Below are 27,153 nucleotides of genomic sequence, written 5' to 3' on the forward strand. Positions count from 1 at the left end.
GCGATGTTACGATTGACTGAACTGACTGGACTTATTATGTTAATGGCGGTGTTTGGTCAAGCGGGTTCCATCGCAATTACCTTCGAGTATTCTCTTCTTCGAATGAGAGGGGAATACTCGACTATGATTAGTCAATTCTTACTGATTACAGCATATGGTTACGACCAATATAAACACTTCCTTACTGAGCGGATCTGTAAGCGTTCGCTACTATTGGATAATCTAGAAGAATACACCAATGGCTGCGTTCATTCACTAAGCGCTCAGTGAGCAAATAATACCGATTGCATCCATTGGCTGTGTTCAGCAGAAAAAGCACCTTTGCAACTGTTGTAAAATTCTTTAATACAATTAATTCTTGCTTTTGATTTCTTATAGATTTAAATATACAAATTAATCGTATTGCAAATTTTTGGGTACGGTCAACACGATGCTACAAATGCTTTGAAGCGTTTTTTAATTGGTCAGTTTGTAAAATTCTTTCTTCTATTGGTCCATCAAATACTTCAAAGTATTTGTAGCGAGACTTTAACCACAGCCTTTATAATAGTTGCAAATCTGTTTTTTCTGCTGAACGCAGCTGCATTAATGAATTTTTTAGATCATCCAATCAGCATTTTAGAAAGAATACATCAATAGTAGCGAGCGTTTATGGATCCGCTTCGCAACAATTAGTCCGGATCTACAACAGATGACTTAAATCTTAAGCCATAACAAATAGACCGTAATTAAAGTATATCCACACAAACTTGAATAGCCGCATAAAGAAAATTATCCAATTAAAATGTGATTAGATAATTTTCGTTTGTGTAGATATATCCTTAAATCTGATGGATTATGATCCATAAAAAATAACTAATCACTCGAGCAGGCTGCATTTCAAAATCCATTTAAAGAAAGTGTTGCGACTTTTTGGTAAAGAGTCTCAGGTCGGAATCAGACTATGTATTGAAGATTGAGATTGAAGATTAAAGATTGAAATTTCATCAATGAGGAGAAAGAAATTCTGACTCTTTTTGTTCTGATCAAACTTTAATCTTCAATCTCACTTTTCAATGCGTAGTCTGATTCCGGTCTTACAGTCACTATTGCGGAATATTGTGTGCGACAGCTTTATAGTCTATGGCTATAAAATATGAATACATCTAATGAGTGTGATCCACTTGATGCTGCAAATACTTCGTTGATCAATCAGAAAAAAGAATTTTACGAATTGATCAATCAAAGAATGCTTCAAAACATTTGCAGCATAAAGTGGATCACCCATTGTGTATTCTTCTAGATCATCCAATTAGTATTTTAGATCTGGAAGAATACATCAATAGCAGCGAGCGCTGATTCAACAGTTAAGTTTACTGAACGCAGCCATTGAGCGAGTTCAAGAATGGTAAAGCGGCTAGGCATGCTTGCTGAGTGAATAAGCATGATTGGTTCTTATCAAGTAGATCCAATCAATCATGTTTATTTGCTCGGCGAGCAGACCTAGCTACTTTGTCGACTTGAACGCGCTCATTGTGTTTCCGACTTTACGTTAACAGAAGGAGGGCGCCATCTTCTCTCGCCGTCCTCTTTCATTTTTCCAATCGTGAACGACGTTGTTGGAAAAATCCTAACAAGATGGGTCGTATGCACTCACATGGGTAACATAACAATATTTATTATCATCGATGTAATCTCTTTAATTTTCTGTTCGCTGCGACGCTCGCGATTTACCAAGATTCTCGACGTCGACATGGTATAAGAATATGTCTTGTCGAGATGTGTTCTGTCGAGGTGCACATCCAATAACCATGTGTTTGTAACTCCGTTCTTTTCATTCAATCAATTACCCTATCAGCTTTATAATTTATCATTTACAGTTGTTGAGCAATTTAATGATTCAGCTTTTTTGTATGCCATGTCTCTTGGTAAATCAAGCACATAGCTTTTAGCCACGAGAATACATAACCTATCACGTGTACACATGGTGTGACCGCGATCTTATTATGACGTTATTTCTCCTGTCAATGTCAGTGAAACATTTGTCAAGTACTAGTATTTAATTAAGTTACTAATGCAATGTTATTTTTTTTTTGTTAATTTTTAACAGTATAGCAGAAACATGTTTAATAATGAACAACTTAATCTTTTATATCTAATATAAGAAAAAGAGGGCAAAGACAAAGGGTATCATAAAATATTAGATTTAATATATCCAATATATTAAAAATAAACCATAATGCTTATTTTTAATGTATTGGTTATTTTAAATTTTATTTAATATTTTATAACTCTTACATTATTATATTGGTCAATAACTGGTCATTATTTAGCTTTTAACTTTTTATTACCATTATTCGTTTTTTTATACAATATATAGTTTTAGTATTTTTATACAATACTTCTGAAACATTACTTCCTAAATATTCTTGTGAAATGTATTTAAAAAATTTTAAAGTAGATTTATTTTTTATAAATTAATTATGTATATTTTTAAATTTAATTATATATATATTAGAAAAGGTATATCTCAGTCGGCGCTTCCTTACCGACGAAGTGTACCAACTTGGTTGAAATTAACACCAGAAGATTGTAAAGAACTTATCTACAAACTAGCAAAAAAAGGACATACACCATCTCAAATTGGTAATTGATATGCATTTATTTTTCTGCTAATAAAAGCTTTACTAGCTGCTAATTGAAAGGAATCAATATATTTGAAAGCAAACTCTATGCAGGAAATCTTAGAGTTTTTAATTTGATTCTCTCAAATATGTTTGCAAGATTATAAGTGATGTTTGATGTGAATCTGATCATTTGTCATTTCACAATAGGTCATCACTGATACTTTTGTAAAATAACAAGTTTGATAATTATCAAAATGGCAAAAAGAACTGTGTATAAGACAACATACTTTGTATTTTTATAGGTGTCATACTTCGTGATTCACATGGAGTAGCACAAGTACGATTCCGTACAGGAAATAAGATTCTGCGCATTGTAAAGAGCATGGGTCTGGCTCCCGATTTACCAGAGGATCTCTATTACCTGATAAAAAAGGCTGTCGCTGTGCGCAAACATTTGGAGCGAAATCGCAAAGACAAAGATTCCAAATTCCGTTTAATTCTCGTCGAGTCGAGAATTCACAGGTTGGCACGTTATTATAAGGCGAAAGGATCTCTGCCGCCAAACTGGAAATACGAAAGTTCAACGGCCAGTGCTCTTGTAGCTTGATTTTATATTTACATATACTTCAATAAAATTCGAAGACATCAATTTTTTTAATTAATACTGCCACTATGAATTACGTACTTATTAATTATTAGGTGTTGGAATTAATTCGTAGCGTTTTTTATTTCACATGAGCATTAAAAAATACATTAATGAAAGTACTTTCCATCACTTGTAAAACGCTACGAATTAATTCCAACACCTAATATATACACACGCAATATATGTACATATACACGCACACACACAGTGTCTGTTTGATAATAATGTAATATTTTGTCAGTTAAACTAAACTGGATAGAATAGTCCTCTATCTTTTCGTGATTCATTAAATATTAATTTAGAAGTTATAATTTAGAAATTCATTAAAAATTCACAAATGAGCAAAAATAATTTAAAATAATCTTTCATTAATATAATGGTCTTACAAACGGTCTTATTAAATGGTCTTATTAAATGGTCTTACATACGAATTAGACAAAATTAATAGAAATTTTGCTAAACCAAGAATTTTTCGGATTCTTGAGATTGATTTTATATTTAATACTTTCTTTCTATATGCATAATAGGTCAATTAAAAATTCTTTTTTTATTTATCCCGATTTGAACGGAATGATAAAATCTAAAAGTTACGCACGGACTAAGAACATAGAATTTTTAATTAATATTCATCCGATACCACCGGATATTCCACTTGACGAAGTAGCAAAAGTAGGCGCTTGTTTTTAATCGACGAGACATGAACGCCATACGGTGTCCCCCTCATTCCAGATCCCGAGATATGGAAATTGTTCGACACAATGCCTGTGTTGTTTGTCGCTGCAATAAATTGCACTAAAACTTTCTATCTCGCTTTCGCCAAACTTAAAAATACATACTTATTTCATTTTAAGTACAAGTGTACACTAGTTAGTTTAACCAGAAAAAATAGATCTAAAGAGACTAAAGAGAGCGAGAGTAATTCTGCATGTTCGCCTTGATGACTGGACGCCTGTCACGACTTCTTCACTCTCTAATCAGGGTACTGATCATGTAACTTTTCTCCTGAAAGAAACGTGAAAAATTTTCTCCATTAACTTCGATAATAAAAATTTTCACTTTTTTCTCTAGGGAAATATTTTTATGTCTGTTAAAATAAAATATACCTACAAAATTATTGCAATGTTTAGAGAAATATTGCAAATATATTGTTGCAATATTTCAATAATTAATCTACTTTTATTGCTAAAATATTGTATTGATTAGCATCCAAATTATACTTCGCAACTATTTGCAAAAATTCTTTAACGTGATTGGTCTTATCTTTAGTTCTTTACTTGAATATTCCTTACTAAATGTATAACTATAAAGATATAACTATAATCATATTAAAGAATCATACAACAGTTACAATTAAGCTGTTTTTTCTGCTGAACGCAGTCATTAAAATTACAATAGTTCACAATATTGTTGCAATATTTTCAATAAAATATTGATATTTTAATATAGTAGCGATATTGCTGCAATTTTTGTAATATGACCCACTATTAAAATATTGCTGCAATATATATTTCGTGCTGTAGGGGAAATTACGTTCGTTTGACAATTGCGTAAGCGTAGTTGCAAGGGCTATGGCACTCAAAAAAACATAATCGGTAAGTTAATTGGCCATCACAGTAGAGATCGTAAGGTCATAATGTAAACAGTAATCAATCCAACATGTTGATTTCCTTATACTATTTACGAATGCGGTCCACTTGAAGCTACAAGTGCTTCGAAACTTTTGATTGACCAATCAGAAGAAAGAATTTTACTAACTTTGATTGATAATTAAAAAATGCTTCGAAGCACATTTGTAGCATCAAGTGAATATAGTTTGTGTGTTACTGCTTAAGTTTTTTTTGTATGTCATGGTTCTAATTATTTAAATAATTTTTCCCTATAAGATATAATATTCTTAGAATGTTACAAAGGATAAATAATATTCATAGAATATTTTAAGAATATTGCGTGTTGGTATAGGATTATTGTAAGAATTGGCCATTTCAATCAAATATTCTCCACACTGTGATTAGTCAGTCTTACAACTACAATCACTCACAACTACTTTTAGACAATTGTAAAATGGGCTTTACATGCTACCCTGATTCCAAAATCATATTTATCTATTGCCGCTGGATACGCACCACGGCGGGCACGGGGCGGTACCAAAAATTTGTAATGCGGACGGACGACGCGTACGTGTACATGCAAGCATGCACGTACGTGACGCGAGATGGTAAGACAACGAGGTAAAGAACAGCTGACGAGGCCTTCTACGAAAAGAGACCATAGGCGATTCAAAAATTTGTCAAAAGGGACCATTGGTGCGTCGCAAATTTTTTTAAGGTCAAAATCATATGAAAAAATAAAATATTAAATTATTATTTAAATTATTATTATATTAAATTGATTATACTGAAACAATATTATTTAAATGTATAATTCATAGCTAGAATTCGTTTTATTTAAAATATATTTTAAGTAAAATTTGTTTTATTTACATTATAATTTACTTGTTTTATTTAAAATGATGTTAACATAAAAAAATAATAATGGAATCTATGTCTTTTATATCTAGGAGTTTCTTAAATTAAAAAATATTTTTGGAATATTAAAATTATGATTAAGCATTTTAGAATTATTAAAAATATTGTATAATTTTACTATAAATATTCTTAAAAAAGGAAACTTCAATGAGAGGAGAGTCATGGCTCCCATAGCCCCCTCCATTCGCTAGTGAGAAGAGAGAAAAGGCTAGAGAATAGAGAAGAAACGGATTGCGAGTTTGTGGGGACCAGCATCGCTCGTTGATTCCCTCCATCCTCTTCGTAGGATATCGAGTTCACCATCTGAGATGTCACATGTGTGAATGGATAATACAGCTGGATCTCGTCCAAATATAATTTCTACAAAATTCTCTTGAAAGAAATAATTTATATACATTAAAAATACTCCATATTAAATTTATTTCAACTTAAATTTACTTTTTTAGGTAAAAAAATACATTTAACTAATTATTTTTAATTTACATGAATTGTTATATTTCATTAAATTTAACTTCAACTTTACTTTTTTTTAAGTAAACAAATTAATTTAACGAATTATTCAATTTATATGAAGTATATTCCTTCGCTTCAATCGCCTGTTCCGCGCACTTACAATCCTTCCTACAATTCAAGCGTACCTTTTTCCTCCCTCATCGCTAAATCGCCAGTTAGCCGCCTCGGTCCTGCCGGGTGACCGCCGCCAGTGACGGAGGCGGCGGGAGGAAGAGAGAAACCAAGAGATAGAAAGGTGAGATCGAGACAGAAGACATCAAGGGACAGTTCAGTGGCCCTCCTCTCCTCCTCCTCCCTCCCTCCCTCCTCCGCCCCCCCCTCTATCCCCTTCGCGGCGCGCCTTGTAGCAAAGGCCACCAGCTCCTTGTCCTATTTTTGACGTCATCGGTGAAGGTAGGCAACGAGTCAAAGGGGGTGGTACACACGCATGCGCCGTTCGACTGTTCACCAACATGGTGAACGTCCTGGGTGGACTCTCACTCGCGGTAATGTCGAGGCGCAAGGTCTGCTGCGACGCGGCGGTCCACCAGCGGCGAAGCAGCGCAGTGAACGGCGATACGCCGCGGTTGAAGGAGGCTTTTTGCAGGCTCTTGGGCGAGCGGGCACGGCCGAATAAAGGCGCGCGCCTTACTTAACGAGGCACCCCGCGGACCGCGCATTTCCTCTCTTTCTCCCCCCTCGATCGTACATTCATTTCACTCGCTCGCTCGCTCGCGCGAGAGTAGTCGACAGCCGCGGTCGTCGCGAGGAGAACTTGGTTTATGCTACCGAGAATCGTCCAAGTAGGACCTTTCCACCCTATCGATCCTTTTACTGATGATAGTGTCGATCGTGTCATTGAGTATTTTTGATAGTTTTGCGGATTAATCGTGGAAAATCGCACGGTCTTACTGCGAGCCAACGCTACTTTCGCCGATTATGGATAGGAGAGAGCGCGGTGAGCATCGCGAGTGCCTATCACGAACCAGTCTGTGAACCATATTGTAGGCGGTGGAAAACGGCAGAGGCGATCGCGGGGCGACGTGCTCGCCAGGCACTGTCACTCGAGAGGTACGTAGAGGAGACACCCGCGGGAGATCGCCTGATCCTAGGAAATCCGTGCGCGACATATGGAGAATCGCTGCGAGAAAGGTTTTCTCGGTACAGCACAAATTATTCTAGCAATATTACAGCGACATTGCAACGTTCCAGCAATATTGCGTTCAACAGAAAAAAAAACAGCTTTGCAACTGTTGTAAAATTCTTTAATACTCAAGGAATACGTAAAAGTCGATAAAAAATCAGGATAACTTTATTTTGATTCTTAACATCTATAAGCGGTCAAATTTTGTAACCAAAAATCATCAGTTTTTTACTTTTAACGACGTCGAAATAAAATCATTTTAATTCTCTCTTGACTTGATGTGTTCCTTGGATGTTAATGTTGCTCTTAGTTCTTTGCTGAATCTAAATGTACAAACCAATCATATTCAAGAATTTTACAGTTGCAAAGCTACTCTTTCTGCTAAATGCAGTCATTGCAATTGTTCCAACAATGTTGCTGCAAGTTGCTGTGCGGATTGCGAGAACTTTCTAATGATTATTGCGGCGCGTAGGAGCGATTCCTTGAGATTTAAAACATACAATAAACAGAAGTATATACAAATAGATATATAAAGCACGTACATCCGAAACTTAACATATGCGTATGTAACGCGTGATCCGTGATGGTAAAAATGCCATTCCGAGCAGACGATTCAATCATCGTCGTCATTCTCAATCATCATTATTGTCATCGTCGTTGAATTGAGCGAGTGCGACATTTGCTTACGTGAGATACATTCTCGCTGGAAGGCGCAAGGAAGGAGAAGTGAGCGAGCGACGTGAAAGTGAGTCTTGCTCGCACGCCGCGTCGCCCGAACGACGATACAATTCGCGAAGTCAACTGTGAACGATTCGCGAGCCTCTTCGTGGCCTCGTTGTTGCTGAAACTCCACACGTTCCTTTTTCTATTTCATACGCGGATCCATACAGCGCAGAAACTTGCAGCAACATTGCTACAACGTTGCAGTAAGTCTGTTCTTTTCATCAATGAACTCTTTAAATTGGTACACACGGTACAATAAGTTGAAGTGAAAGACATAATTATTATATTTGTTTCAATTCCACTTATTGCACCGGTTTAGAAAGTTCTTTGATAAAGAACAGACCTTCCTAGATAATATGCATACCTAAAAACGTCATGAAGACATCATAAAGATGTTTTTTAGGTCATAAATATCTAAAATATATAATAAGGAGATCTTACAGGTAATGCATATCATTTGGGATGTATTGCAATATTGCTTGAACGTTGCAATGTTGCTGTAATATTCATGCTGCATAGAACGCTGCAATATTGTTGTAATATTGCTACAACGTCGCAATGTTATTACAATATTATTGTAATAACAATATTAGGCTACTCCTTGCCTTGATGAAATAAATTGCAATATTCACGAAAGATTGGCATTCTAATAATATAAATCTGGACACGGAGATAATGTACCTATATTGTATACACCGAAAAATGTGTAGCTTCTGTATATTGTTGAAACATTGCAATATTGCTGAAATAATCTGTGTTGTATGGGGACGTTTCGTTATTGCGAGAGCACAGCAGGTCCTCGTAATTTGTTACGAGCGCCGAGTCCGGGAAAGTCGGCCCCGTAGATTTTTTGCGAACGCAAGTCGAATTTCAGCCGCTCGCATGTACAGCATCGTATATCTTCTTCAAGTGCTATTACGCTATCACCACCGCCTCTCTCACGTATATGCGTGCATGTTGATTGTACATAAGGTATATATATGAAGATAATATAATTTAAACGCCAATTCCGAACTGCAATTTTTGAGAGATATAATAGAGAGATTTATTAGACAAATATATTACTCAAGAGGTAAATCACTGAGGGCATTACGGTGTACACATTTGGAGCATTACTAAGCATTACTGGACATTACTTAAGAGAATTGTGTATTATAATAAACGGTATAAGGCACTACTTACTAGGATATTAACTAGAGCATTACTAGAGCATTAATGAGCATTAACAGGCATTACTAAGGTATTAGCGGATATAAAATTTAGGCATTACTTGGGCATTGCTAGGCATTAGTAGGCATTCATGTATACAATTTTGGTCAGCGATTTATTCCTTGATACTACTTGATGGTTTGTTATTAGGTGTATTCAGAAATACGACCGCTCACTGAGTGTTCAGTGAGCTCTTGTACCTATAAAGCTCTATATATCGAAGTAGCGCACAGGTCCATTTTTGATTTACTAATCATATCCTATATCAATAATACTAAGCGCTTATTGGACTAGGTCGCAAATGGCGATCAAAATAGCTAATAGGAAAGCTGTCGGCATTTCGGCTCAGATCAAAGAAATGCGCTACTTGGATATATAGAGCTTTGCTTGTACCTATTTGGTCTATATTTTTAGATCTAATGGAATATGCCAAATAAGATGCAAGAGCTCACTGAGCGCTTAGTGAGCGATTGTGCTTCTGAATGCATTTTTTTAAATTCGAAACTACTCCGAATCAATTGAAATCGAATAAAAAATGACGGTATAAAATTTATCAATAAAGTTCAGGTGCTGGTTTATCCTTGCGTTCACATCAGATATAAATAAATATATCATCGATCACATAATTAATATTTCGATAAATCGTTTTCAGCAGTTTAATTGCTTATCGTCTTATTCGATAATGATGCATTGATTGTATCCAAACTCAATATTATACAATCTTTCGATTTCATATTCAAAATAAATATAAAACTTAGCTAATGAAATGGCCGTCAAATAATAGATCAATAAATTTTTTATTTAAATATAAAATGAATTATATTAATTATTATGTCATAAAAATGAGTGTTAATTTAAAAAACTGTACTACATAAATATTGCAGATTGCAATGTGCCCATGATTAACTTATCAAGTAACTGTATTATTATGTTAATATATGGATCCATGATTAACTTATCAAGTAACTGTATTATGTTAATATATGGATAATATTTGTAGTTTGTTCGGGGTACACACATACATGTTTTAATTATCCTTGCAAATGAATATATCCTTCAGAATTAATGCATTTATTGGAATATTTATGGTTTTATCATAAAAAAATTGCTGTTGGAAAGCATATATTACTAGAAATATGATTTGTAGAAAAATTAAAGTTAGTGAGATATATGTACAGAAAATAGTTTTCATTTTAGAGTCTTCGTAAAAAATTTATTCAAATAAATTACATTGCAATATTCCTGGAATGTTTCGTTGCAATATAACAAAAAGCGGATATCTTAACATTGTTGGAATTTTGCAGCAATGATTTAGAAACGTTTCCCAACCACCATGCAATATTGCAATGTTTCAGTGAAATCATTCTGCAATGTTTCTACAATCTTTCTGTGCTGTATGGATACTTCCTTCCGAGAGGAAGGATACGAATGTATGAAATATTTTGGTTCTAGCGAGAACCGAATTCGGGATCTCTCATAACAGACTAGTGCGTTATCTGCTTTGCCACTTTTGCTCTCAACTATATATCATATAGTCGTATATATCGTACGAGAACGTGACGTTTCGCGGCCCGCGACCGATGTTGATGTCGTAATGTCTCTCCCCCTCGTACCATAACGCTCTCTCGCTCCCCATTTCTTCTTTAGTAACCACGCGAAACAAATGCTCGAGGGCGATCCCCGAGGGAGATCTCCGAGGGAGATCCAAAGGCAAATTTTTAAAATTTGCCGCGGCATCAGACGGCGATAACAAAAACGTTCCCGTCTCTCCTCCCTGCTAAATAACAATAGACGTTGGAAACGCATCTTTTCTACAGATGATGAAATGCGATAGCTTGTTTAGCTCATACGATGCGTGTCCGTAAACACGTAATTAAAGTCAATTGGTTGATGCGCAACTAATTCCCCAATCTCTATTTACGACTTTCTCGTCCAAAAACGAACGAGGAATTGTAGTTGGGTCGAGGAATTTTTAACGTTTCGTCGAGACGTCTACGCGAAAGATCCGGTCCTCGGGGAATCCCGCGGCGGGTTGCTCCGTGAAAACGGGTATCGGCAGGGGAACGAAACCGGTATAATTTTGCTGAGTTCACGCGTTTGAATATATACTAATAATTATATCCCTGGCGAAAATAAACATCGGAATGTAAATCGAATGTAAGAGGAGAATATGTAAGGAGCAGTGAGGAGTATATGTAAGCAAAGCTTATAGAAGGCGAAAATTGAGATAACGAAATGTAAAAGAGATGTTTACGCTTCTTTTATGTTTCATTGTCTCAATTTTCGCCTTCTAGAAACTTTGTTTATACTTCTACCACTCTCTCTTCTACGTTCTAAAAATTTAGCTAGATACAAATCTGAAAATAATTTTCTTAGACCATCAAAACAATTATATGTTAATATATGGAACGTTCAAGAGACTGCTAAAATGTCAAAACTTGTTGCAATATTGCTTATCGTATTTGAATTTCTTACAGAATTATTTTGATCGCGTCTATCAAAGTTATTTGTGCTAAATTTTTATGTAAATACTTCAGTATAATATTAAAAAATCGTTCTTTCTATGGTCGATTTGCAATTATTTTTGCCAGAGATATCTTGCTCCCTCATTACGAAAAGATTTTGCTGATCTAATCTAATTTAGTTAGATCCAGATCTCAAAGTAATTTTCTTGGACCATCAAAATAATTATGTAGGACGCTTAAAGACCTTCAACATTTTTTACAGCATTATGTTTAAGATTTCTACATTATTATTTTGATGGTCCAAAATTATTTTTAGATTTATATCTAGCTAAATTTTTAAGTACCTCAAAAAAATTTCTTTTCATGTGAGAATCGGCGAGAGATCCGTCTTGTACGTGCATTACGCGGAAATCAAATTGGGGTCAGAAATTGTAAACTCATCGAAATTGTCGGAAATTAATCTTGTGCGACCTAGCACCGACGTCATACCATGTCTCGAGGCTCACGATTGCGCCGCGCGAGTCGATGATTGCGAGATTGACTTTCGCGCAAGCGGCAAGCATAATCGTGAAAGCCGTAAGCGGCTCGCAAGCTGCCGCTGCGCTCGCTCGCTCGCTCGCTTCCGCGGCAAGCGGATTCCTCGCTTTCTATCAAACGGACGGTCGAAGCACTCCTGTTCTATAAACGCGCTGGAAAACGCGTTTCACGCTCGACGTATTCCGCGACCACCGAACGTTTATCCCGTCCGCAGCACACGACGGATCATTTTTATAATTTCTTTTCTCGTTCGGCTCCGGATGGCTATATAGGCCAAGGAAAGAGTACGGCGAGTGTATTCGATTTGGAACGGCTTGTTTCCATCGACTTGTCGAGTTCAGATTCGGCGTATTAATTTAATAGTGGTTTCGATTAATTTAATAGTAGTTTCGAAATAACCGAGAAATAAGATTCCGAAATCTGGCTATATAATACGTCTTTTCTCTGCCTCGGGGTACCAATTCGTATACAGGTATATTTCCGGCCGAAAATGTCACAATCAATCTGCCTTCAGCGGTGTCTAGAATGAGATTTTAAGGCGCAAAACTTAGCTTTAAACATTAAAGAAATTGTCTAATCACAATGGAATTTGAGGAGATTAATCGATTATGATTGATCAATTTCTTAAGTCTTAAAGGTTAAGTTTTATGCCTTCAGATCTCATCATCGCCACTTAAGATAGGCAGCTTTAATTTCTTTTCTTAATGACATTGATAGAAATACTGAGACATTCCATTATACACGGAAAGAACAGGTTATTGTTGACATATTTCAAAATTTAGCTAATACAACTAGAAACGCTAAAAATAAATTTGTTGTCACTAAAATAATTATGTAGGATGCTCAAACTGGTTGTTAAAATACTCAACATTTTTTGCAGCATTGTTTCATACTTGAATCTTACATAATTATTTTGACTGTTCGATAAAATTATTTTTAGATCTGTATATTTACCTAAATTTTTAAATACTTTAACAAAATAATTTTTTTATTATCTTTTTTTAAAAATATTGAAAAGAGAGATTGATTTCATGAAAGGCTAATTATGTCGTCTTACACAATATATAAGAATCGCTAATAATTAAAAAAAAAGAAGAATTTAAGAAATTGTGGTTAACTGAATGCGAAATATTATGAAAAAAACAAAAAGATTTTACTTTTGAGATTTCAAAAAATTTCACTAGATACAGATACATCTGAAGTATTTTCAAGTACATCTAGAAATAATTTCGTTCGACTCTCAAAATAATTACGTAGGACACTAAAAAGTTGATAGCAATTGGCGCGTAAAGTTTTAACATTCTAGCCATCAATAAGATCAATTCTATAAAATTAATTTAGTGATTCAAAAATTATCTTCAAAGATCTGTATCTATATAGCTAGATTTTTAGATAATTTAGCAGAACTGTTCTTTTCATTCGCAAATAATTCGTGTCATCGCTCGTTATACTGATTAATAGGCATAAAATATAAAGGAACTCGATCAGCGAGCAGTTCAGTTGGGTTTTTCCCCGAGGGAGCCTCACAAGAAAGTGTAGTCACGGACGGTCGATCGTTGTTACACGGTATACTTTTCATTGCGCGACAGCGACCTGATCTTCCTCATCGGCAATTTTGTAGAGTTTATCGTTGCGCGCAAATTAAAACGGGTGGATATATCGGCGTCTTATCGACATTACGCTCGTAAGTTCCATGAATTTATATCACGCGATAATCGTAAAGAGGGATAATTGTCGCATTCGCGTAGCGACGTGCGGATCGTGGTAATTGCGATTTACGCATCCCCGCGCGTCCTCGTTTAATTCTCGCTCTCATTTAATTGCAGCCCTGTAATTCGCTTTCGTTACGCCTCGGTCGCGTAGGAGTATTTCGCGATGAGCTCCGACGGGGTTGTCCCTGCGAAAGGGTGTGTGCGTAAAATGTCTGCGACCGCTGCTGCTGCGCGGCCGAGTATAACCAGTTTCCTTCCACTGCTTCGAAATCTTGCTGTTGCACTCATCGAAGTCACTTGGCGAGTTGACTGGGACTTGGCGAAAGAAGGTGTGTGAGAGACAGAGAAAGAGAGAGAGAGAGAGAGAGAGAGAGAGAGAGAGAGAGAGAGAGAGAGAGAGAGAGAGAAGGAGGCCCCCATGAGCAAGAAAGAGAATGAGCGAATGTGCACGAAAAGGAGTAGGTGGTGCGTGGTAGAATGGCGGATGAAAGGGAGATGGAGTAGAGGGAGGAAGAAGAAATGTGGACAGAAACAATCGGAAGAAAATGACAAGAAAGAGAAGCTGAATTAGCAAAGAGAAGCTAGCGGACACGTTAGAATAATGGCAAAGTTATTAAAGAAATAATTAATATCGGTATTTATAGTCGATTCTTATATTTGAGATCTTATATTTGAGACTGTCTTAAGTATAATCTTAAGATGTCATGAACCACTCAGAGGTATTTATAGTCCGTTCTTATTTTAAGATCATCTAATATCTTAAGATGCTAATACGATTGGTACTAGTTGATTTTATATTTAAGACTGTCTCAAGTACAGTCTTAAAATGTCAAAAGCCAATCAGAGGGCTGTATATTAGTATCTTAAGAAATTACTTAAGACGAGTATCTTAAAATAAGTATGAAATATAAGTACCGTCCTGTAATTAGTTTGTGACATCTCAAGTATATTATACTTAAGATCTTGTTAAATATAAGAACTGATTATAAACATCACAGTGTGATTAGCTTATGATATCATTAGACTACTTAAGATCATTTTAAATATAAGAACCGAATAAATACCAGCTTCTGATTAGTTCATAACATTTTAAGATTGTACTTAAAACAGTCTTATGTTTAAGAATTGACTATGAATACCAAAGAGTATTAGCATTTTAAGACAATATTTAAGACGGTCTTGAAATAAGAATAGATTATAAATATCGGTCTAAAGGAACTGGATTTTGATGTAGTCGATTATTAAACAGCGGGGACGGAGTGCCGCTCTCGAAGTTGAAGAAACGGGAAAAGCAAGGACGAGAAGAGAGAGAGAGAGAGAGAGAGATTTGCCCATGTATTTCAGTGAAGACAAGAAGGCAGCGCCGAGAGGCAAAAGGAATCGAAGAAGAGAAGGGAACGGCAGCGAAATTGATAAAGAGAGAAGACATATCCATGGAAATCTACAGGCGGGAGATGAAGAGATGCAGACGAAGGCAGCAGTTGAAGAACGAAGAGAACCGAGAGAAGAAATCGAGAGGGATCGGTGTGAGAGAGAGAAAGAGAGAGGGGGAGGGAGGGAGGGAGGGAGACAGAGAGGATATCTTTCAAGAGAAGATATACTCACGATCGTGCTCCACAACAAAGACGGAGAGGCACGTGACGACAGAAGTTAAAAAGTGAAGAAAATCGTGGAGAAACGAGAGGGACATGGTAAAATATCCATCAAGAAAAGAGGTGGAGAGAGGCAAAAAGGAGAGAAGGAGCGTGCGAACGGTCGTATACGCCTCGTTCGTGTGTGTGTCTACGTGTAGTTGTGTGTGCGAATCCATGAGTTTGTGAACATGTTCTGCACAAAACACACACACATACACCATAGCGAGCCTCACTGCCGATCTCTCGAGGAAGGTGGGGATTCCTCATAGTGTGTGCGCGCTGTGGTGCTGTACTCCAGCCGTGCTAGACGCTGCCGCTGGTCGTGTACAACAGCCTTCGCATTCTTCGGAGAAGTGAAAGCAGTTTCAGGGAAATTCTGGTGGCGAACCGGGCGTTCGCTCGTTCGCTCGTTCGCTCGTTCGCTCGCCAAAGGCAGAGTCGGCCGTGTGACGTTTCTTTCACCTCCGCAGCGCAGACTGCAGAGGCTCTCGCCGTTAGATCCGCGACCTGCGCGAGATCCAGGTCGGATCCCTTTTTCTCATTATCAGTACACGAGATCGGGCCTCATCATTACGAAATCGGTCGTAATCGTCTCGCCTTAGGGAGACGCGTATACGTATGTGCACGCGCGCGAAACAGATGGCAAGCTCGGATGCAATCCCGTGCCCCGCGGTGAGATAATGGACAAACGGCATGAAGCATCTACTACGTGGAGAACGTTGCGAAATCGTCGGAGAAGACACAGAATAGAAGAGCGCCACTCGTGAGTCAGATTTCGTCGCTCTATTCTATCTAGGAATGTGTCACAGGCTCGGTATTCATCAATTGATTTTTAATACTTAAGACTGTCTTAAGATGTTATGAACCAGTCCCGATGTTCATAGTTCATAGTCGATTCTTATATTTAAAATTGTTTTAAAATTATCTTAAGATGTCATAAACTAATTAGAAGGTTATATTACATCTTAAGACATTTATACTTAAACTATGAATATCGTCTATGGATTCTCTCCCCGATTAAAGAAGAATATGTTCTTTCGTAAATGAAGAAGGGGTAGGAAGTCACCACCACCGCCGCGAAGACCGTTCGGTTTTGTTACGTAAATATTGCATCATTACATCAATTATTCCTTCTTATCTTCGATAGGAATCGTCTGCTTCGAGCATTCTCTCGCGAAAAACGAGATTGTCTATAATCCGATAATTAAAGCGCATATATACCGGAGTACTTAGCCTCTACAGCTCAAAAGTTGCAACAACAATGCTGCAACATTGCAGCAATATCGCAGCGTTATTGCAGCGATATTGCGTGCTGTATTTAGTGGTTCACTAGAAACAGCTGAATAGATCATGAAGATATAAGAAAAACTGCTGAGGAATTGGAGCGAATAACAGACAATGACTGGCCTAGTCTTTTTAGCTGAACTTCTTGCACAGTTCATTCTTTTCCTCTTTTTCTTTTCACGTTGGAGAAGAAAAGAGAAAAGGTTAAGAGAACAGGCCTAGTTTGCTATTGACAACAACTTTCATTAAAAGTTTAGCTGGCGTCAACGTTAAAAGATGTTTTAACATTTTAGACACTCTTTGGAGAGAGATGTCTTTAAATTGTCCAGAGAATATCCTAAGGACTTTCTTACAATACAGTTCTTTTGGAGAACTGTATTGTATGAATTTGTATTTAGTTTATTAACGAAGTCTAATTCTGATTTCTACATGAAAAAATGATTTTGCTATATCTAAAAATTTATATGCAAATCTAAAAAAAATTGTTAGACCACCAAAATAATTACGTAGGAATCTCAAGCATGAGAAATGTTGCAAAAAGTTTTGACATTCTGACAATTAGTTTGACCATCCTACATAATTCTTTTAATGATCCAACAAAATTATTTTCAAATCTATATCTAACTAAATTTTTAGATAATTCAACATAGCATTCTTTCCGTGTAAAAATTCAGAATTATCAACGGAAGTCGCTCAACTTTTTTTTTGCATTTAGACACGACGTGTTCGACTTAATCCGAAATAATATTCGAAGTGCGCGAAGAAATCTCCGTCGAGATCTCTACTCTCCCGCGAGTCTCGCCATTTTATCGCGAGATTACGCCGCGAATCGCGGATTCGAGCGTGTTCGCGTCAGATAGCTTCTTCCTTTCTTTCCTCTTTCTTTTTTTTTCATCGATTTCCGTCACGCGTTTTCCCGATGAGACATCGACCGATCGTCGCCTTGACGCGTGAAATTCTACAGGTTTGAGCCAGGTGATCGGAATTCGAATCTCCGGCGCGATGCGACGCGACGCCACGCCGGGAAGTTAACGGCAGCAGCGCTTTCGAGGATTTAATCCGGGATCGACCCGGGCGCGTTGCGTGCTGGAACTACCTAATCGACATTACGGTACCTCGGAGCCATACGAGGCTTCGTGTTTCGTTACGCGTTGAATGCTACGATTAAGTATAGCGGTACAGTATTGACTTCAACGGAGTCGCATCGAACGGTGCGAGGCGCGAATATCTCCGGAATAATCCGTGGAATTTAGGCGTGTACAGTTAAGTTTGTCATTATTATTTATTACAAAGAAGGAGCGAAACGTTATAATTAAGCAAAATAAAATTCTTGCTTTCCAAAAATAGAGATGATTACTTTTGATTAAACTCTCCTTGGATAATTATCATAATTTTTGCGAAAAAAAATTTATGCGATCGTCAATGATCGAGCTTCTTATTTTAATAGGGATTTTAATATTAAATTACCAAATTATATTGTTTGTTAATATTCATTTTTGCTACATATAAATAAAATATTAATATTGAATTCAATAATCCAAGGAACATATCAAGTCAAGAGAAAGTCAAAATAATAATTTTTGATTACAGAATTTGATTGTTTATTGATATTAAGAATTAAAATAAATTTAGATTGATTTTTTACTTTTTTGTGTTTTTTTGTTTTGACAAATGACGATTTTTTTTACAAAATTTGATTGTTTATGTTAAGAATCAAAATAGTTATTTTAATTTGTTATTGATTTATGTTTTCCTTGGGAATATATTAATATATATTTTAGTATGTATTATGTGTGTTAAAGATGTATCTTGCATAATAAAATGTAAAAGTAAATCGCGTTTTCGCGCGTAAGTGTTACGCTGACCAATTTCTCGAGAGAGAATCGCTGCCTATTTTTTCCTCATTAAAAACACGCGGCTATAAATAAAAGATCTTGCGCGAAAGAGTAGTCGTGAAAGCCAATTCGGACATCAGTCGTAGCCAGGCGATACGTTTAATAACAACACTTTCACGATGCTTAGAGCTCATCGTAAATCAACCGTACTCCACCTGCGCTATCGCCCCGTTGAATCTGATTTGTCCGCTTTCGCATAATTTTTTTCTAGGGAGGGGGCAATTTTCTTAACTATTTCCTCGCTTTTACATTTTTCTTTGTTTTAGTAGAAGATCCAGATGCAATCTTCGAAATTAATCAGGTCAGATTGAGTATATGGCGTGTTTCACACGCGATCTCTCTCGACTGTGATTCTTTTTTATTTAGAGACATCTTGATTCCGTCTTGTTTCTCATTTCTCCTCGACTCGCTCATTTCTAATATTGAATGTACCTATTAAATTATACGTTAAAATAATGTCAGCTTGTGATAAAAAATCGCGAAGGTAATCACTTTTTTACAACTATTTGTAACTCGTAATTTAAAATAATGAAAATTTTTCTCATGAGAGTAGTCAGTTTTATTAAATTACAATTCAGTTTACAAGAAATAAATAATCAATCTTACCCAGAAACACACAAAGTCAACAAAAAATCAAAATGACTTTATTTTGATTCTTAACGTAAAACAGTCAAATTTTTGCAATAAAAAATCATTTTGACTTTTATCACGTCAAAATCAAATCATTTTGATTTTCTCTTCACTTGGTGCGTTTCTTAGATCCACATAATTTTCAACATACCTTTCCTTTGCAAAACGTATCACATAAATCGTGATGAAAAATTTCTATTATTCGTCAGAGACCAAAAAGATTTCAACATTGAGAAGAATAATGTGACGGGATGCCGAAGATCAGCTGGAATGACGTCACGTTACGAAGCCGGATACAAGTTCTATCATATGAGTTGACACTTGCCCTATCGAACGTGTTCTGTAAACCGTAATGGCGATTCCTTCCTTTTCTTTTTTTTTATCGCTCTTGCCACTTAAAATTTTAGTCGCCGTAAGGAAAATCAGTTAGCACTTAGTTATTTTTTCCCTATAAGCGCATAATATTATTTGGTATTAAGTAATATTTTAGACATATTCTTAAAGTACTAAATGTAACATTTTAAGAATATTGTACTAAAATTATATAATATTAAGTAATATTCTTGAAATATTAATGAAGGTTAGTTAACAAAGTAAAACAAAATAAAATAATAGATTATAAAATATTATAATAAGTATAAAATTAAAGAAAATTAGTACGAGAGAGAGAGAGAGAGAGAAAGAGAGAGAGAGAGAGAGAGAGGAAACAAGATGTATATATATTTATCGAATAGTCTTTCTTTTTCTTTCATGTCTGACTGCTTTAGAAGCGATGCTAAAGTTCCCGATCATCCCCCTTCGACTTTTAAACTGTAAACGACTCCTAAGTTAATGGCTACGGGAGATAAAACGTGCAAGATTGATAATATCTCTCTCTTTCTCTCTGCAAATGAGAGAATTATTTCTGTACGTATTCAGAGAAGCGAGAATAAGCTTCGATAAGCGCATAATTGATGACTCTTAAATCTAACAACAAATCTCCGACAAATTTTCTTCGGATCCTTTAACATAAATTAAAATAAAAGTTTTCTCTTCTTTACGAACGAGAAAATTCCATGGGGATGCTCGAACGTACAACGCGAAGAGAGATTAAGAGAGATTACATGGTAAGGATCGTTTTTTTTCTTTTCTCTGCTTTCAGATTGACTATCGGGACGCAAAATGGTATCGAGGCGGAAAATACTTTCGCGTTCGCGAGATAATCTCGTGGAGTCGCAGTACGAGGAGCAAGATGAAGAAGATGTGTGGTATAACTTGGATAAATTGTACAAGGTAATCTTTATTTATTACTTGTAAATTTTATTTATATGTATATATATATATTGTTATTTGAATATGCGTGTAGATTTTATATGTATGTTTTATTTGTATATATATTTTTGTACATAAAGTGTTCGTATATGATATCTAGCGCGGCTCGAATAACCCTAACGTTGTAATATTGAATAATATTAAATTCTTTAGAGCCTTATATCTAATTATTTTAATTATTTTATTATTATTTTTTATATTATTTTTTATATTTTCTTTATTATATATATAATATAATTCACATACGATTATATTGCAAAAATTATAATAAATATTTATTTGACTAATTCTAAGTAGATACTTACTAAATGTAAATATATATTTATTTATTTAATAAAAACTATTAATTTGATGTAATTATCATTTTTTTATAAATAAATAAATATTTATTTACAATAAGTAAATGTTTACGTATTGCTATTCAAAGAAGTATATATTAAGATTTAGTAATTTTTTTTCACAGTGCAGTTTCTTGTTTAAACAACTTGTTTTAATTGAATGTAAACGAAAGTTGTTAATATTAGATCGATGTGCAAAGTAATGATTCATCCAAAATTTTATTAGCTCATCTTTCTTGCACTTATAGGATCATATACAAGAGGTCTTAGATAAATGGAATCAGATAGATGATGAAATTTGGGCGAAAGTTATCGTTTTCGAGAGAAACAGACGAGTTGCGAAAGCATATGCCAGAGCACCTGTTCTCACGATAAACGGTTCGAATGATGGATTCGACGGATTCAGGTATACACAATTTAAATTTAAGATACAATTATTTATCTAGCGTCCCATCAAGAATTTTAATTTTATAAAATGAACCGAGTGTTTTTTTAATCATATATTAATACCTGATGATTCTAGATTGCTAATTTCAAGATGAAGAAACCCCATATAAATTTATAGCTTGTTTACTGACTAACTAATTTTGACTCATTTCAATCTTCTTGTTGAAATACAATTATATTAAAAATGCTTATGATGTTTCATATTGAGAGATGTATATAATTTAATTTTTAATTAATCTCTTATTATCTTTATTTAATTATCTATATTGAGGGATATAAAGTTACACAAATGTAGATATTTTTTAAAAAGCTTTTTTTGAGAAATGATATATTATAATATAATTTATATAAATATATTACGTTATATAACATTTAGCGTTATATATATATCGGAAAATTGATTTACAGAATAGGGCTTTGTGGATTTGATAATCCTATGAGAGATTCGAAAACGGAGGAGGCCAAGCGTAACATAAACCAAGGAGTTAAAATAAAAATGGATGAGCAGGGCAATATTCTCATCAAGAGATTATGTAAAAATAACGTGCATGTGAAATCAACGAATCAGGAGGACAATGCGATCGGTCCAGAGATCATATGTAATTCGCAGGGTGCGCTCGAGCACGAGAAACCCGGAAAGGTGGGTCTGTTAATGTTTCGTGGTTTCTTAATAATCGTTCGCGTTGGAAATATTTATCGGCGAAAGCATCAAAATGGGTCAATTGCGCGATGAAGGAGAGGGGATCTCAGTTACTCTTGTCTACTTCTTGCAATTAAAAAAAATAACAATAAAAAATTTTCCTTCGCCACTGCGTATTTGTATGTACATTGCACGCGAGGAGATCGGCATGTATTGGCTTTATCACGATTGTATGAATGCATGTCGATAGAGAAACCGCATCGCCTTTCTAATTAAAACTACAAGTAACCGAACCGTATAATAAGAGGCATTTAAATCTCTTTATCGTCAGGAAATCATATGCCACGCACCCAGTATGAAAGGAGAGCGAAATGTTCCGCCGCTTAACATGATCCACGGTTGTTCTTCCTGACTAAAGAATTCCTGTTCATGTCCGTATATTAGTTTAACTCCTTTATCGATAATAAGTTTTTATTACGCGTATTCCTCGCTGTCAGAAAGCCGATTGATGCCATAGCTTGATGACGCAACCGTTAGCTTTCTCCTTAATATCGTGAAACACCAAACGTTGAACGTTACCGTCTTTATGTTTCAGGTGTTCGACATGAATAAATTCCAAATGAATTTATCGCGAGAGACGCGAAGAGCTTATCCGGATAGACGACGATTAGAGCTGCAATGCCTGAGCGCTATCATATTCGTGAGAACGGAAGCCGACTTGCTTCAGTGCCCCGTATGGGTGCTCATCGTCAACGTGGTAGGATTGGACATGCTCAAGTCGAAGCTCCCACCAGGTATGCTGCTGGAAAGCGTGTGACATACATTAAACGCTATATAGAATTTCTATATACGGCTTGCGAACAATATTTGAGGTTTATCTAATTATAGCAAATTCGCGGATTAAACGCACTAGCTAGTATATGTACATATGTACTCGTACATATTAAAATCGTTCCTAGGTAGAACGTAGTCATAATAAAGTCATAATGATATCATCGTGACATCGTTTGATACTTAAAATGAACTTATAAGTGACAAATAAGATCATGATGATGTCTTCATGTGATATTACTATGATCGACTTCTGTGTTCTACTTGGACTGTACACTCTGGTTCTGAGTGTAAAAGTGAAATGCAAATATCTCTAATTATAAAACATATATTTTATTTAACGGCAATAAAGTATACTGATTTCGCAGATTAACTCGTTGTTATATAATATTCAAGTCTATTTTTTTCTGCACTCTTAAGTAAAACACAGAAGTCAAAATATATCATAATGACATCTTTATGATCTTGTCACTTATTTATAAAAAACTGATGTTATCTGTCGTCATTTTGACTATAATAAATAATATATAAATATATATAATATATAAATAATGTTAGCTTGCTACTTCGATTATAAATTTTTTTTTTAATATCAAGTGATATCAAGATGATGTCCTACACGATATCAGTATGATTTAATTAAGGCTTTTTTCTGAATATTAACGTTTCCTTGTAAAAAAGAATTAGAATAATGCAAATGCTTGTATTATCGCTTTTAAATAATAATTTTTACTATCTCCGTTATATCTTCTTTTAGTTCTAGCATTACAGAGGCCGGTGGATATAAAGAATAGACCTAGAATACCAATTCCTGATGAGGATCCCTACAGCGTGGCCGGTGTGTCATCGTCCGTAGGTCCTAGCGAAATAATGTCGGCAGACAGGAACTCACGGGAGCAAATATACATGCAGTCAACGAGTTACCAGCATCGGCGTGCAGAGAGACCGCCAAAATTGCCGCCTCGAGAAAACCTTTATGGCCATGGCATTCCCAAGGTAAATGTTAAAAACAAATAGCTATGGCGAACAAAAAAATTTAAGAAAAACTAAGTAAGATGTAAGCCAATGCTGGAATTTACTTGCAACGTAATTTACTTGCAATACTAATTGGTATTTAGACTATGCGCGAGTTGGTGAGATAAGGGACGGGAAGCTGAAAATCAGATAAAGCAAGTAAATTGCAGCACTGATGTAAGTGGTAAGAAAATCAATATGTTGGACTTACTGCTGCTTACGTTATGGTCTCTACTATGATTGGCCAATTTCCTTAAAATTTTGTTGAAGTTTTTTTGTTTTCCATATCCTTACACCATTTAGTTGAAGAAAACTTTCTACTTTGGTTATTGTTTCAGCCTGATTACGACGATATAGAGGACGACTACGGCAGAACGATGAAGCACCACATGATAGAAGAGAAGCGAAGTAAACACGACGATAGGAAAAAATATGGTGAGGAATGTTATACTTTAAAAGATTAATTGTATTTTACTTAATGTGCATTTTGTTTTTTAAACACATCGCATAAATTGTGACTATTTGTTATGTGTTTTAGACGATCCATATTATTGCGGTTTACGAGCACGCGTGCCCAATTTCGTCAAAATGGCGAGAAATGGTCACAGCAAGGTGGGTCCTCCTCCACCTCGTGGACATCCCAGGACTCAGCCGGCGCCGTCTTATGTAGGCGCTGCTTACGCTAGTAGTCAATCTTCCCAGATATACGGGCACCTACCGGCCCATCGACCGCCCATTATGTATCATGCCAGAAGCTTCGAAAGCGGGCTTGGTAAGAAATAATTAAGTGATTATCATTTTTCATTTATTTAAAAATAATTGCGTTATATTAGGCATGTAAATTAGTTCGTCATAAATAACATCACCACGTAATAGATTCTCATTTGATTAATTTATTATTTTAGATTAATATATAGATTTCTTTGTTGCTTTTTATTATTTATTATTATCTTTTATTACTCCAGATTCATTTTTTTTACTCATCCTTTTACGATCTATTTCTAAATAATCCCAGTAAAAAGTTTTTTTATGCATGAATATATATAAATATGTATAAACATACATAAACACGCATAAATATTCGTAAACATGTATAATTACATATGAATATGTCTATATATGTTCATACATTCTTCTTTTTTCATTAGTATTAATATTTCTATTACACTAAAAAGTAATTTTATAAAAGAAAAAAGAATGTATATGTATGTATGAACATATTTCATATATAATTATATATGTTTATGAATATTTATGCGTGTTTATGTATGTTTATACATAAATATTTATACATATTCATATAAAAAACATATTCGTATAAAAAATTTTTATGCGAGAAATAGAAAACAATTTTTTTATGAAGTGAGAATAAAAGTAATAACAGTGATAGTATAGTTGCTTCATATTAATTAATAATTGTTTTATAATCACCTTTATTAGTAATAATTGCTGCTATGATTCCAGATTCGGACAATAGGAATGAGTCGCCGTATAATCACATATACGGAAGGTTACCGATCCCGACGAGAGGCGTGATACCTCCGACCCCGCGAGCTATGTATATTGGAGAGTGGGATTAGATATAAGAACTATCTCGGCGTTTGTACTTATAAACTCTCTCTGTATATTGTTAATATACCACATAAATACTCATATTTTTATGCTAATATTTGTATTTTTATTATTCCATATCCTGGAAATATAAATCACGATTACTCAAATTCAGTCATGAGTGAGGGAGGATGAATAACCTAAATGATTAGAATTGAAGTAAACTGAGATATGGAAATTCGTATCTCTCTCTCTCTCTCTCTTTTTATAAAATATTAATTGTTGGAAAGAAGTTGATATTATTAGGAAACAAAAATAAACGATTCGGCAAACATATATATATCTTTGCAGTTAACATTGCAATGTATATATATTTTGTAATTAAATATAAGCGCTAAATCCAATTTAAAGTCAAATTTAAAGTCAGTTTTGAATGCGGCATTTATCTTAAATATCATCGAGTCATATTGGATATTTTATTTTCAATTCAGTAAAGATGTAGAAAAGATTAATTATATTGCGTTTTAAAACTTACTTACGCAGTAAATAATGAAAAATTAGCAAAATTAATAAATTATTTTGCTAATAAAGACAATTAAATTCTTCTATTTGAAAAATTTCAAAATATTTCGGATATTGTACGCAATGTCAGAGAGAAACTTGAGAGAGGCTATGCCGATCTTTTTTCTGTTCTGTTGTAATCCTTAGAACAGAGCGTGCCGACTATTCATAAGAGGAATAGTTTAATGGATCCTTAAAAAAAATTTTAATTTTGCATCTCTTACATACAAATGTAAATAAAAGTTGTTGAATTTTAATAAATGAAATTGAAAATTCGAATAAGTTAATTTTGTGTTATGTGTGAATTTTGTCTTATAATACCTTATAAAATTACGAAGTTACCAAACATAATTACGAGTATATACTTTTATTTTAGAATAAGACGTGAATGATTCCGTCATGTGTCAATGTTTCTGTCTGTGTGTTAAAATAAAAAAAATATACTATAGTAATGTTTATGTTTAGTAAAAATTGAACTGAAAATTTGCATAAAGAAACATAACTTCGTAATTTTATAAGATGTTATAAGATAAAATTAAATAAGATAACATTAAATTAAAAAAAAATTACTTGTTTGAATTTTCAATTTCGTTTATTAAAATTCAACAACTTTTATTTACATGAGATGCAAAATTAAAATTTTTTTGTTCAAGGATCCATTAAATGCCTCCTATGGATATTGGTACGTTTCTATCTTGAGGATTTAGTACAGAGACGAACCACATTTATTTTCAACGATACGATTTTATCGATAGTGTCAAAAAATATATGTAGTCACACAGTTTCCAAATTGAAAATGGATGGTGGTGTATGTACTGACGGTAATGTACAGAAGATTTCGACAATAACAGGAAAAAGACCGTCATGATCTCTCTTTGGCAATGTGAATTTCTAACACAATAATATCTGTGTGCCTTCCAACAAGCGACACGATGCGATCACACAGTGATCATCACAC

At 34.9% G+C, this 27,153-nt stretch overlaps 2 protein-coding genes and 1 long non-coding RNA gene across 5 annotated transcripts; 2 read left to right on the forward strand and 1 right to left on the reverse strand.

Annotated features, from left to right (window-relative positions):
* The first annotated feature begins 1,483 nt into the window (after positions 1-1,483).
* On the forward strand, positions 1,484-3,255 carry LOC105154458 (small ribosomal subunit protein uS15). Its single transcript, XM_011070004.2, has 3 exons — positions 1,484-1,640; positions 2,498-2,625; positions 2,909-3,255. The coding sequence occupies exons 1-3, from the start codon at positions 1,618-1,620 to the stop codon at positions 3,211-3,213; spliced, it is 456 nt and encodes a 151-aa protein (XP_011068306.1). The 5' UTR covers positions 1,484-1,617; the 3' UTR covers positions 3,214-3,255.
* Positions 3,256-6,789: 3,534 nt separating this feature from the next.
* Positions 6,790-25,750, forward strand: exp (expansion). Of its 3 annotated transcripts, none has more exons than XM_011070008.2 (9): positions 6,790-7,340; positions 20,644-20,774; positions 21,400-21,557; positions 22,007-22,238; positions 22,834-23,032; positions 23,827-24,065; positions 24,422-24,518; positions 24,622-24,855; positions 25,561-25,750. In XM_011070008.2, the coding sequence occupies exons 2-9, from the start codon at positions 20,664-20,666 to the stop codon at positions 25,617-25,619; spliced, it is 1,329 nt and encodes a 442-aa protein (XP_011068310.1). In that variant the 5' UTR covers positions 6,790-7,340; positions 20,644-20,663; the 3' UTR covers positions 25,620-25,750. The 3 variants fall into 3 exon arrangements, with proteins under 3 accessions (XP_011068310.1, XP_011068307.1, XP_011068308.1); XM_011070005.2 differs by having other exon boundaries at positions 6,799-7,340; positions 25,548-25,750; XM_011070006.2 differs by lacking the exon at positions 6,790-7,340 and adding an exon at positions 16,067-16,456 and having other exon boundaries at positions 25,548-25,750.
* Positions 22,955-24,437, reverse strand: LOC147909158 (uncharacterized). Its single transcript, XR_015545630.1, has 3 exons — positions 24,295-24,437; positions 23,875-24,086; positions 22,955-23,040 (listed from the first exon to the last, which is right to left on the reverse strand). It is a non-coding gene; the product is annotated as an uncharacterized LOC147909158 (long non-coding RNA).
* Positions 25,751-27,153: the final 1,403 nt, after the last annotated feature.

The sequence above is a fragment of the Acromyrmex echinatior genome, chromosome 7, assembly GCF_024713525.1.
Source record: "Acromyrmex echinatior isolate Ae372 chromosome 7, ASM2471352v2, whole genome shotgun sequence".
In the NCBI taxonomy this organism is placed as follows: Eukaryota; Metazoa; Arthropoda; class Insecta; order Hymenoptera; family Formicidae; genus Acromyrmex; species Acromyrmex echinatior.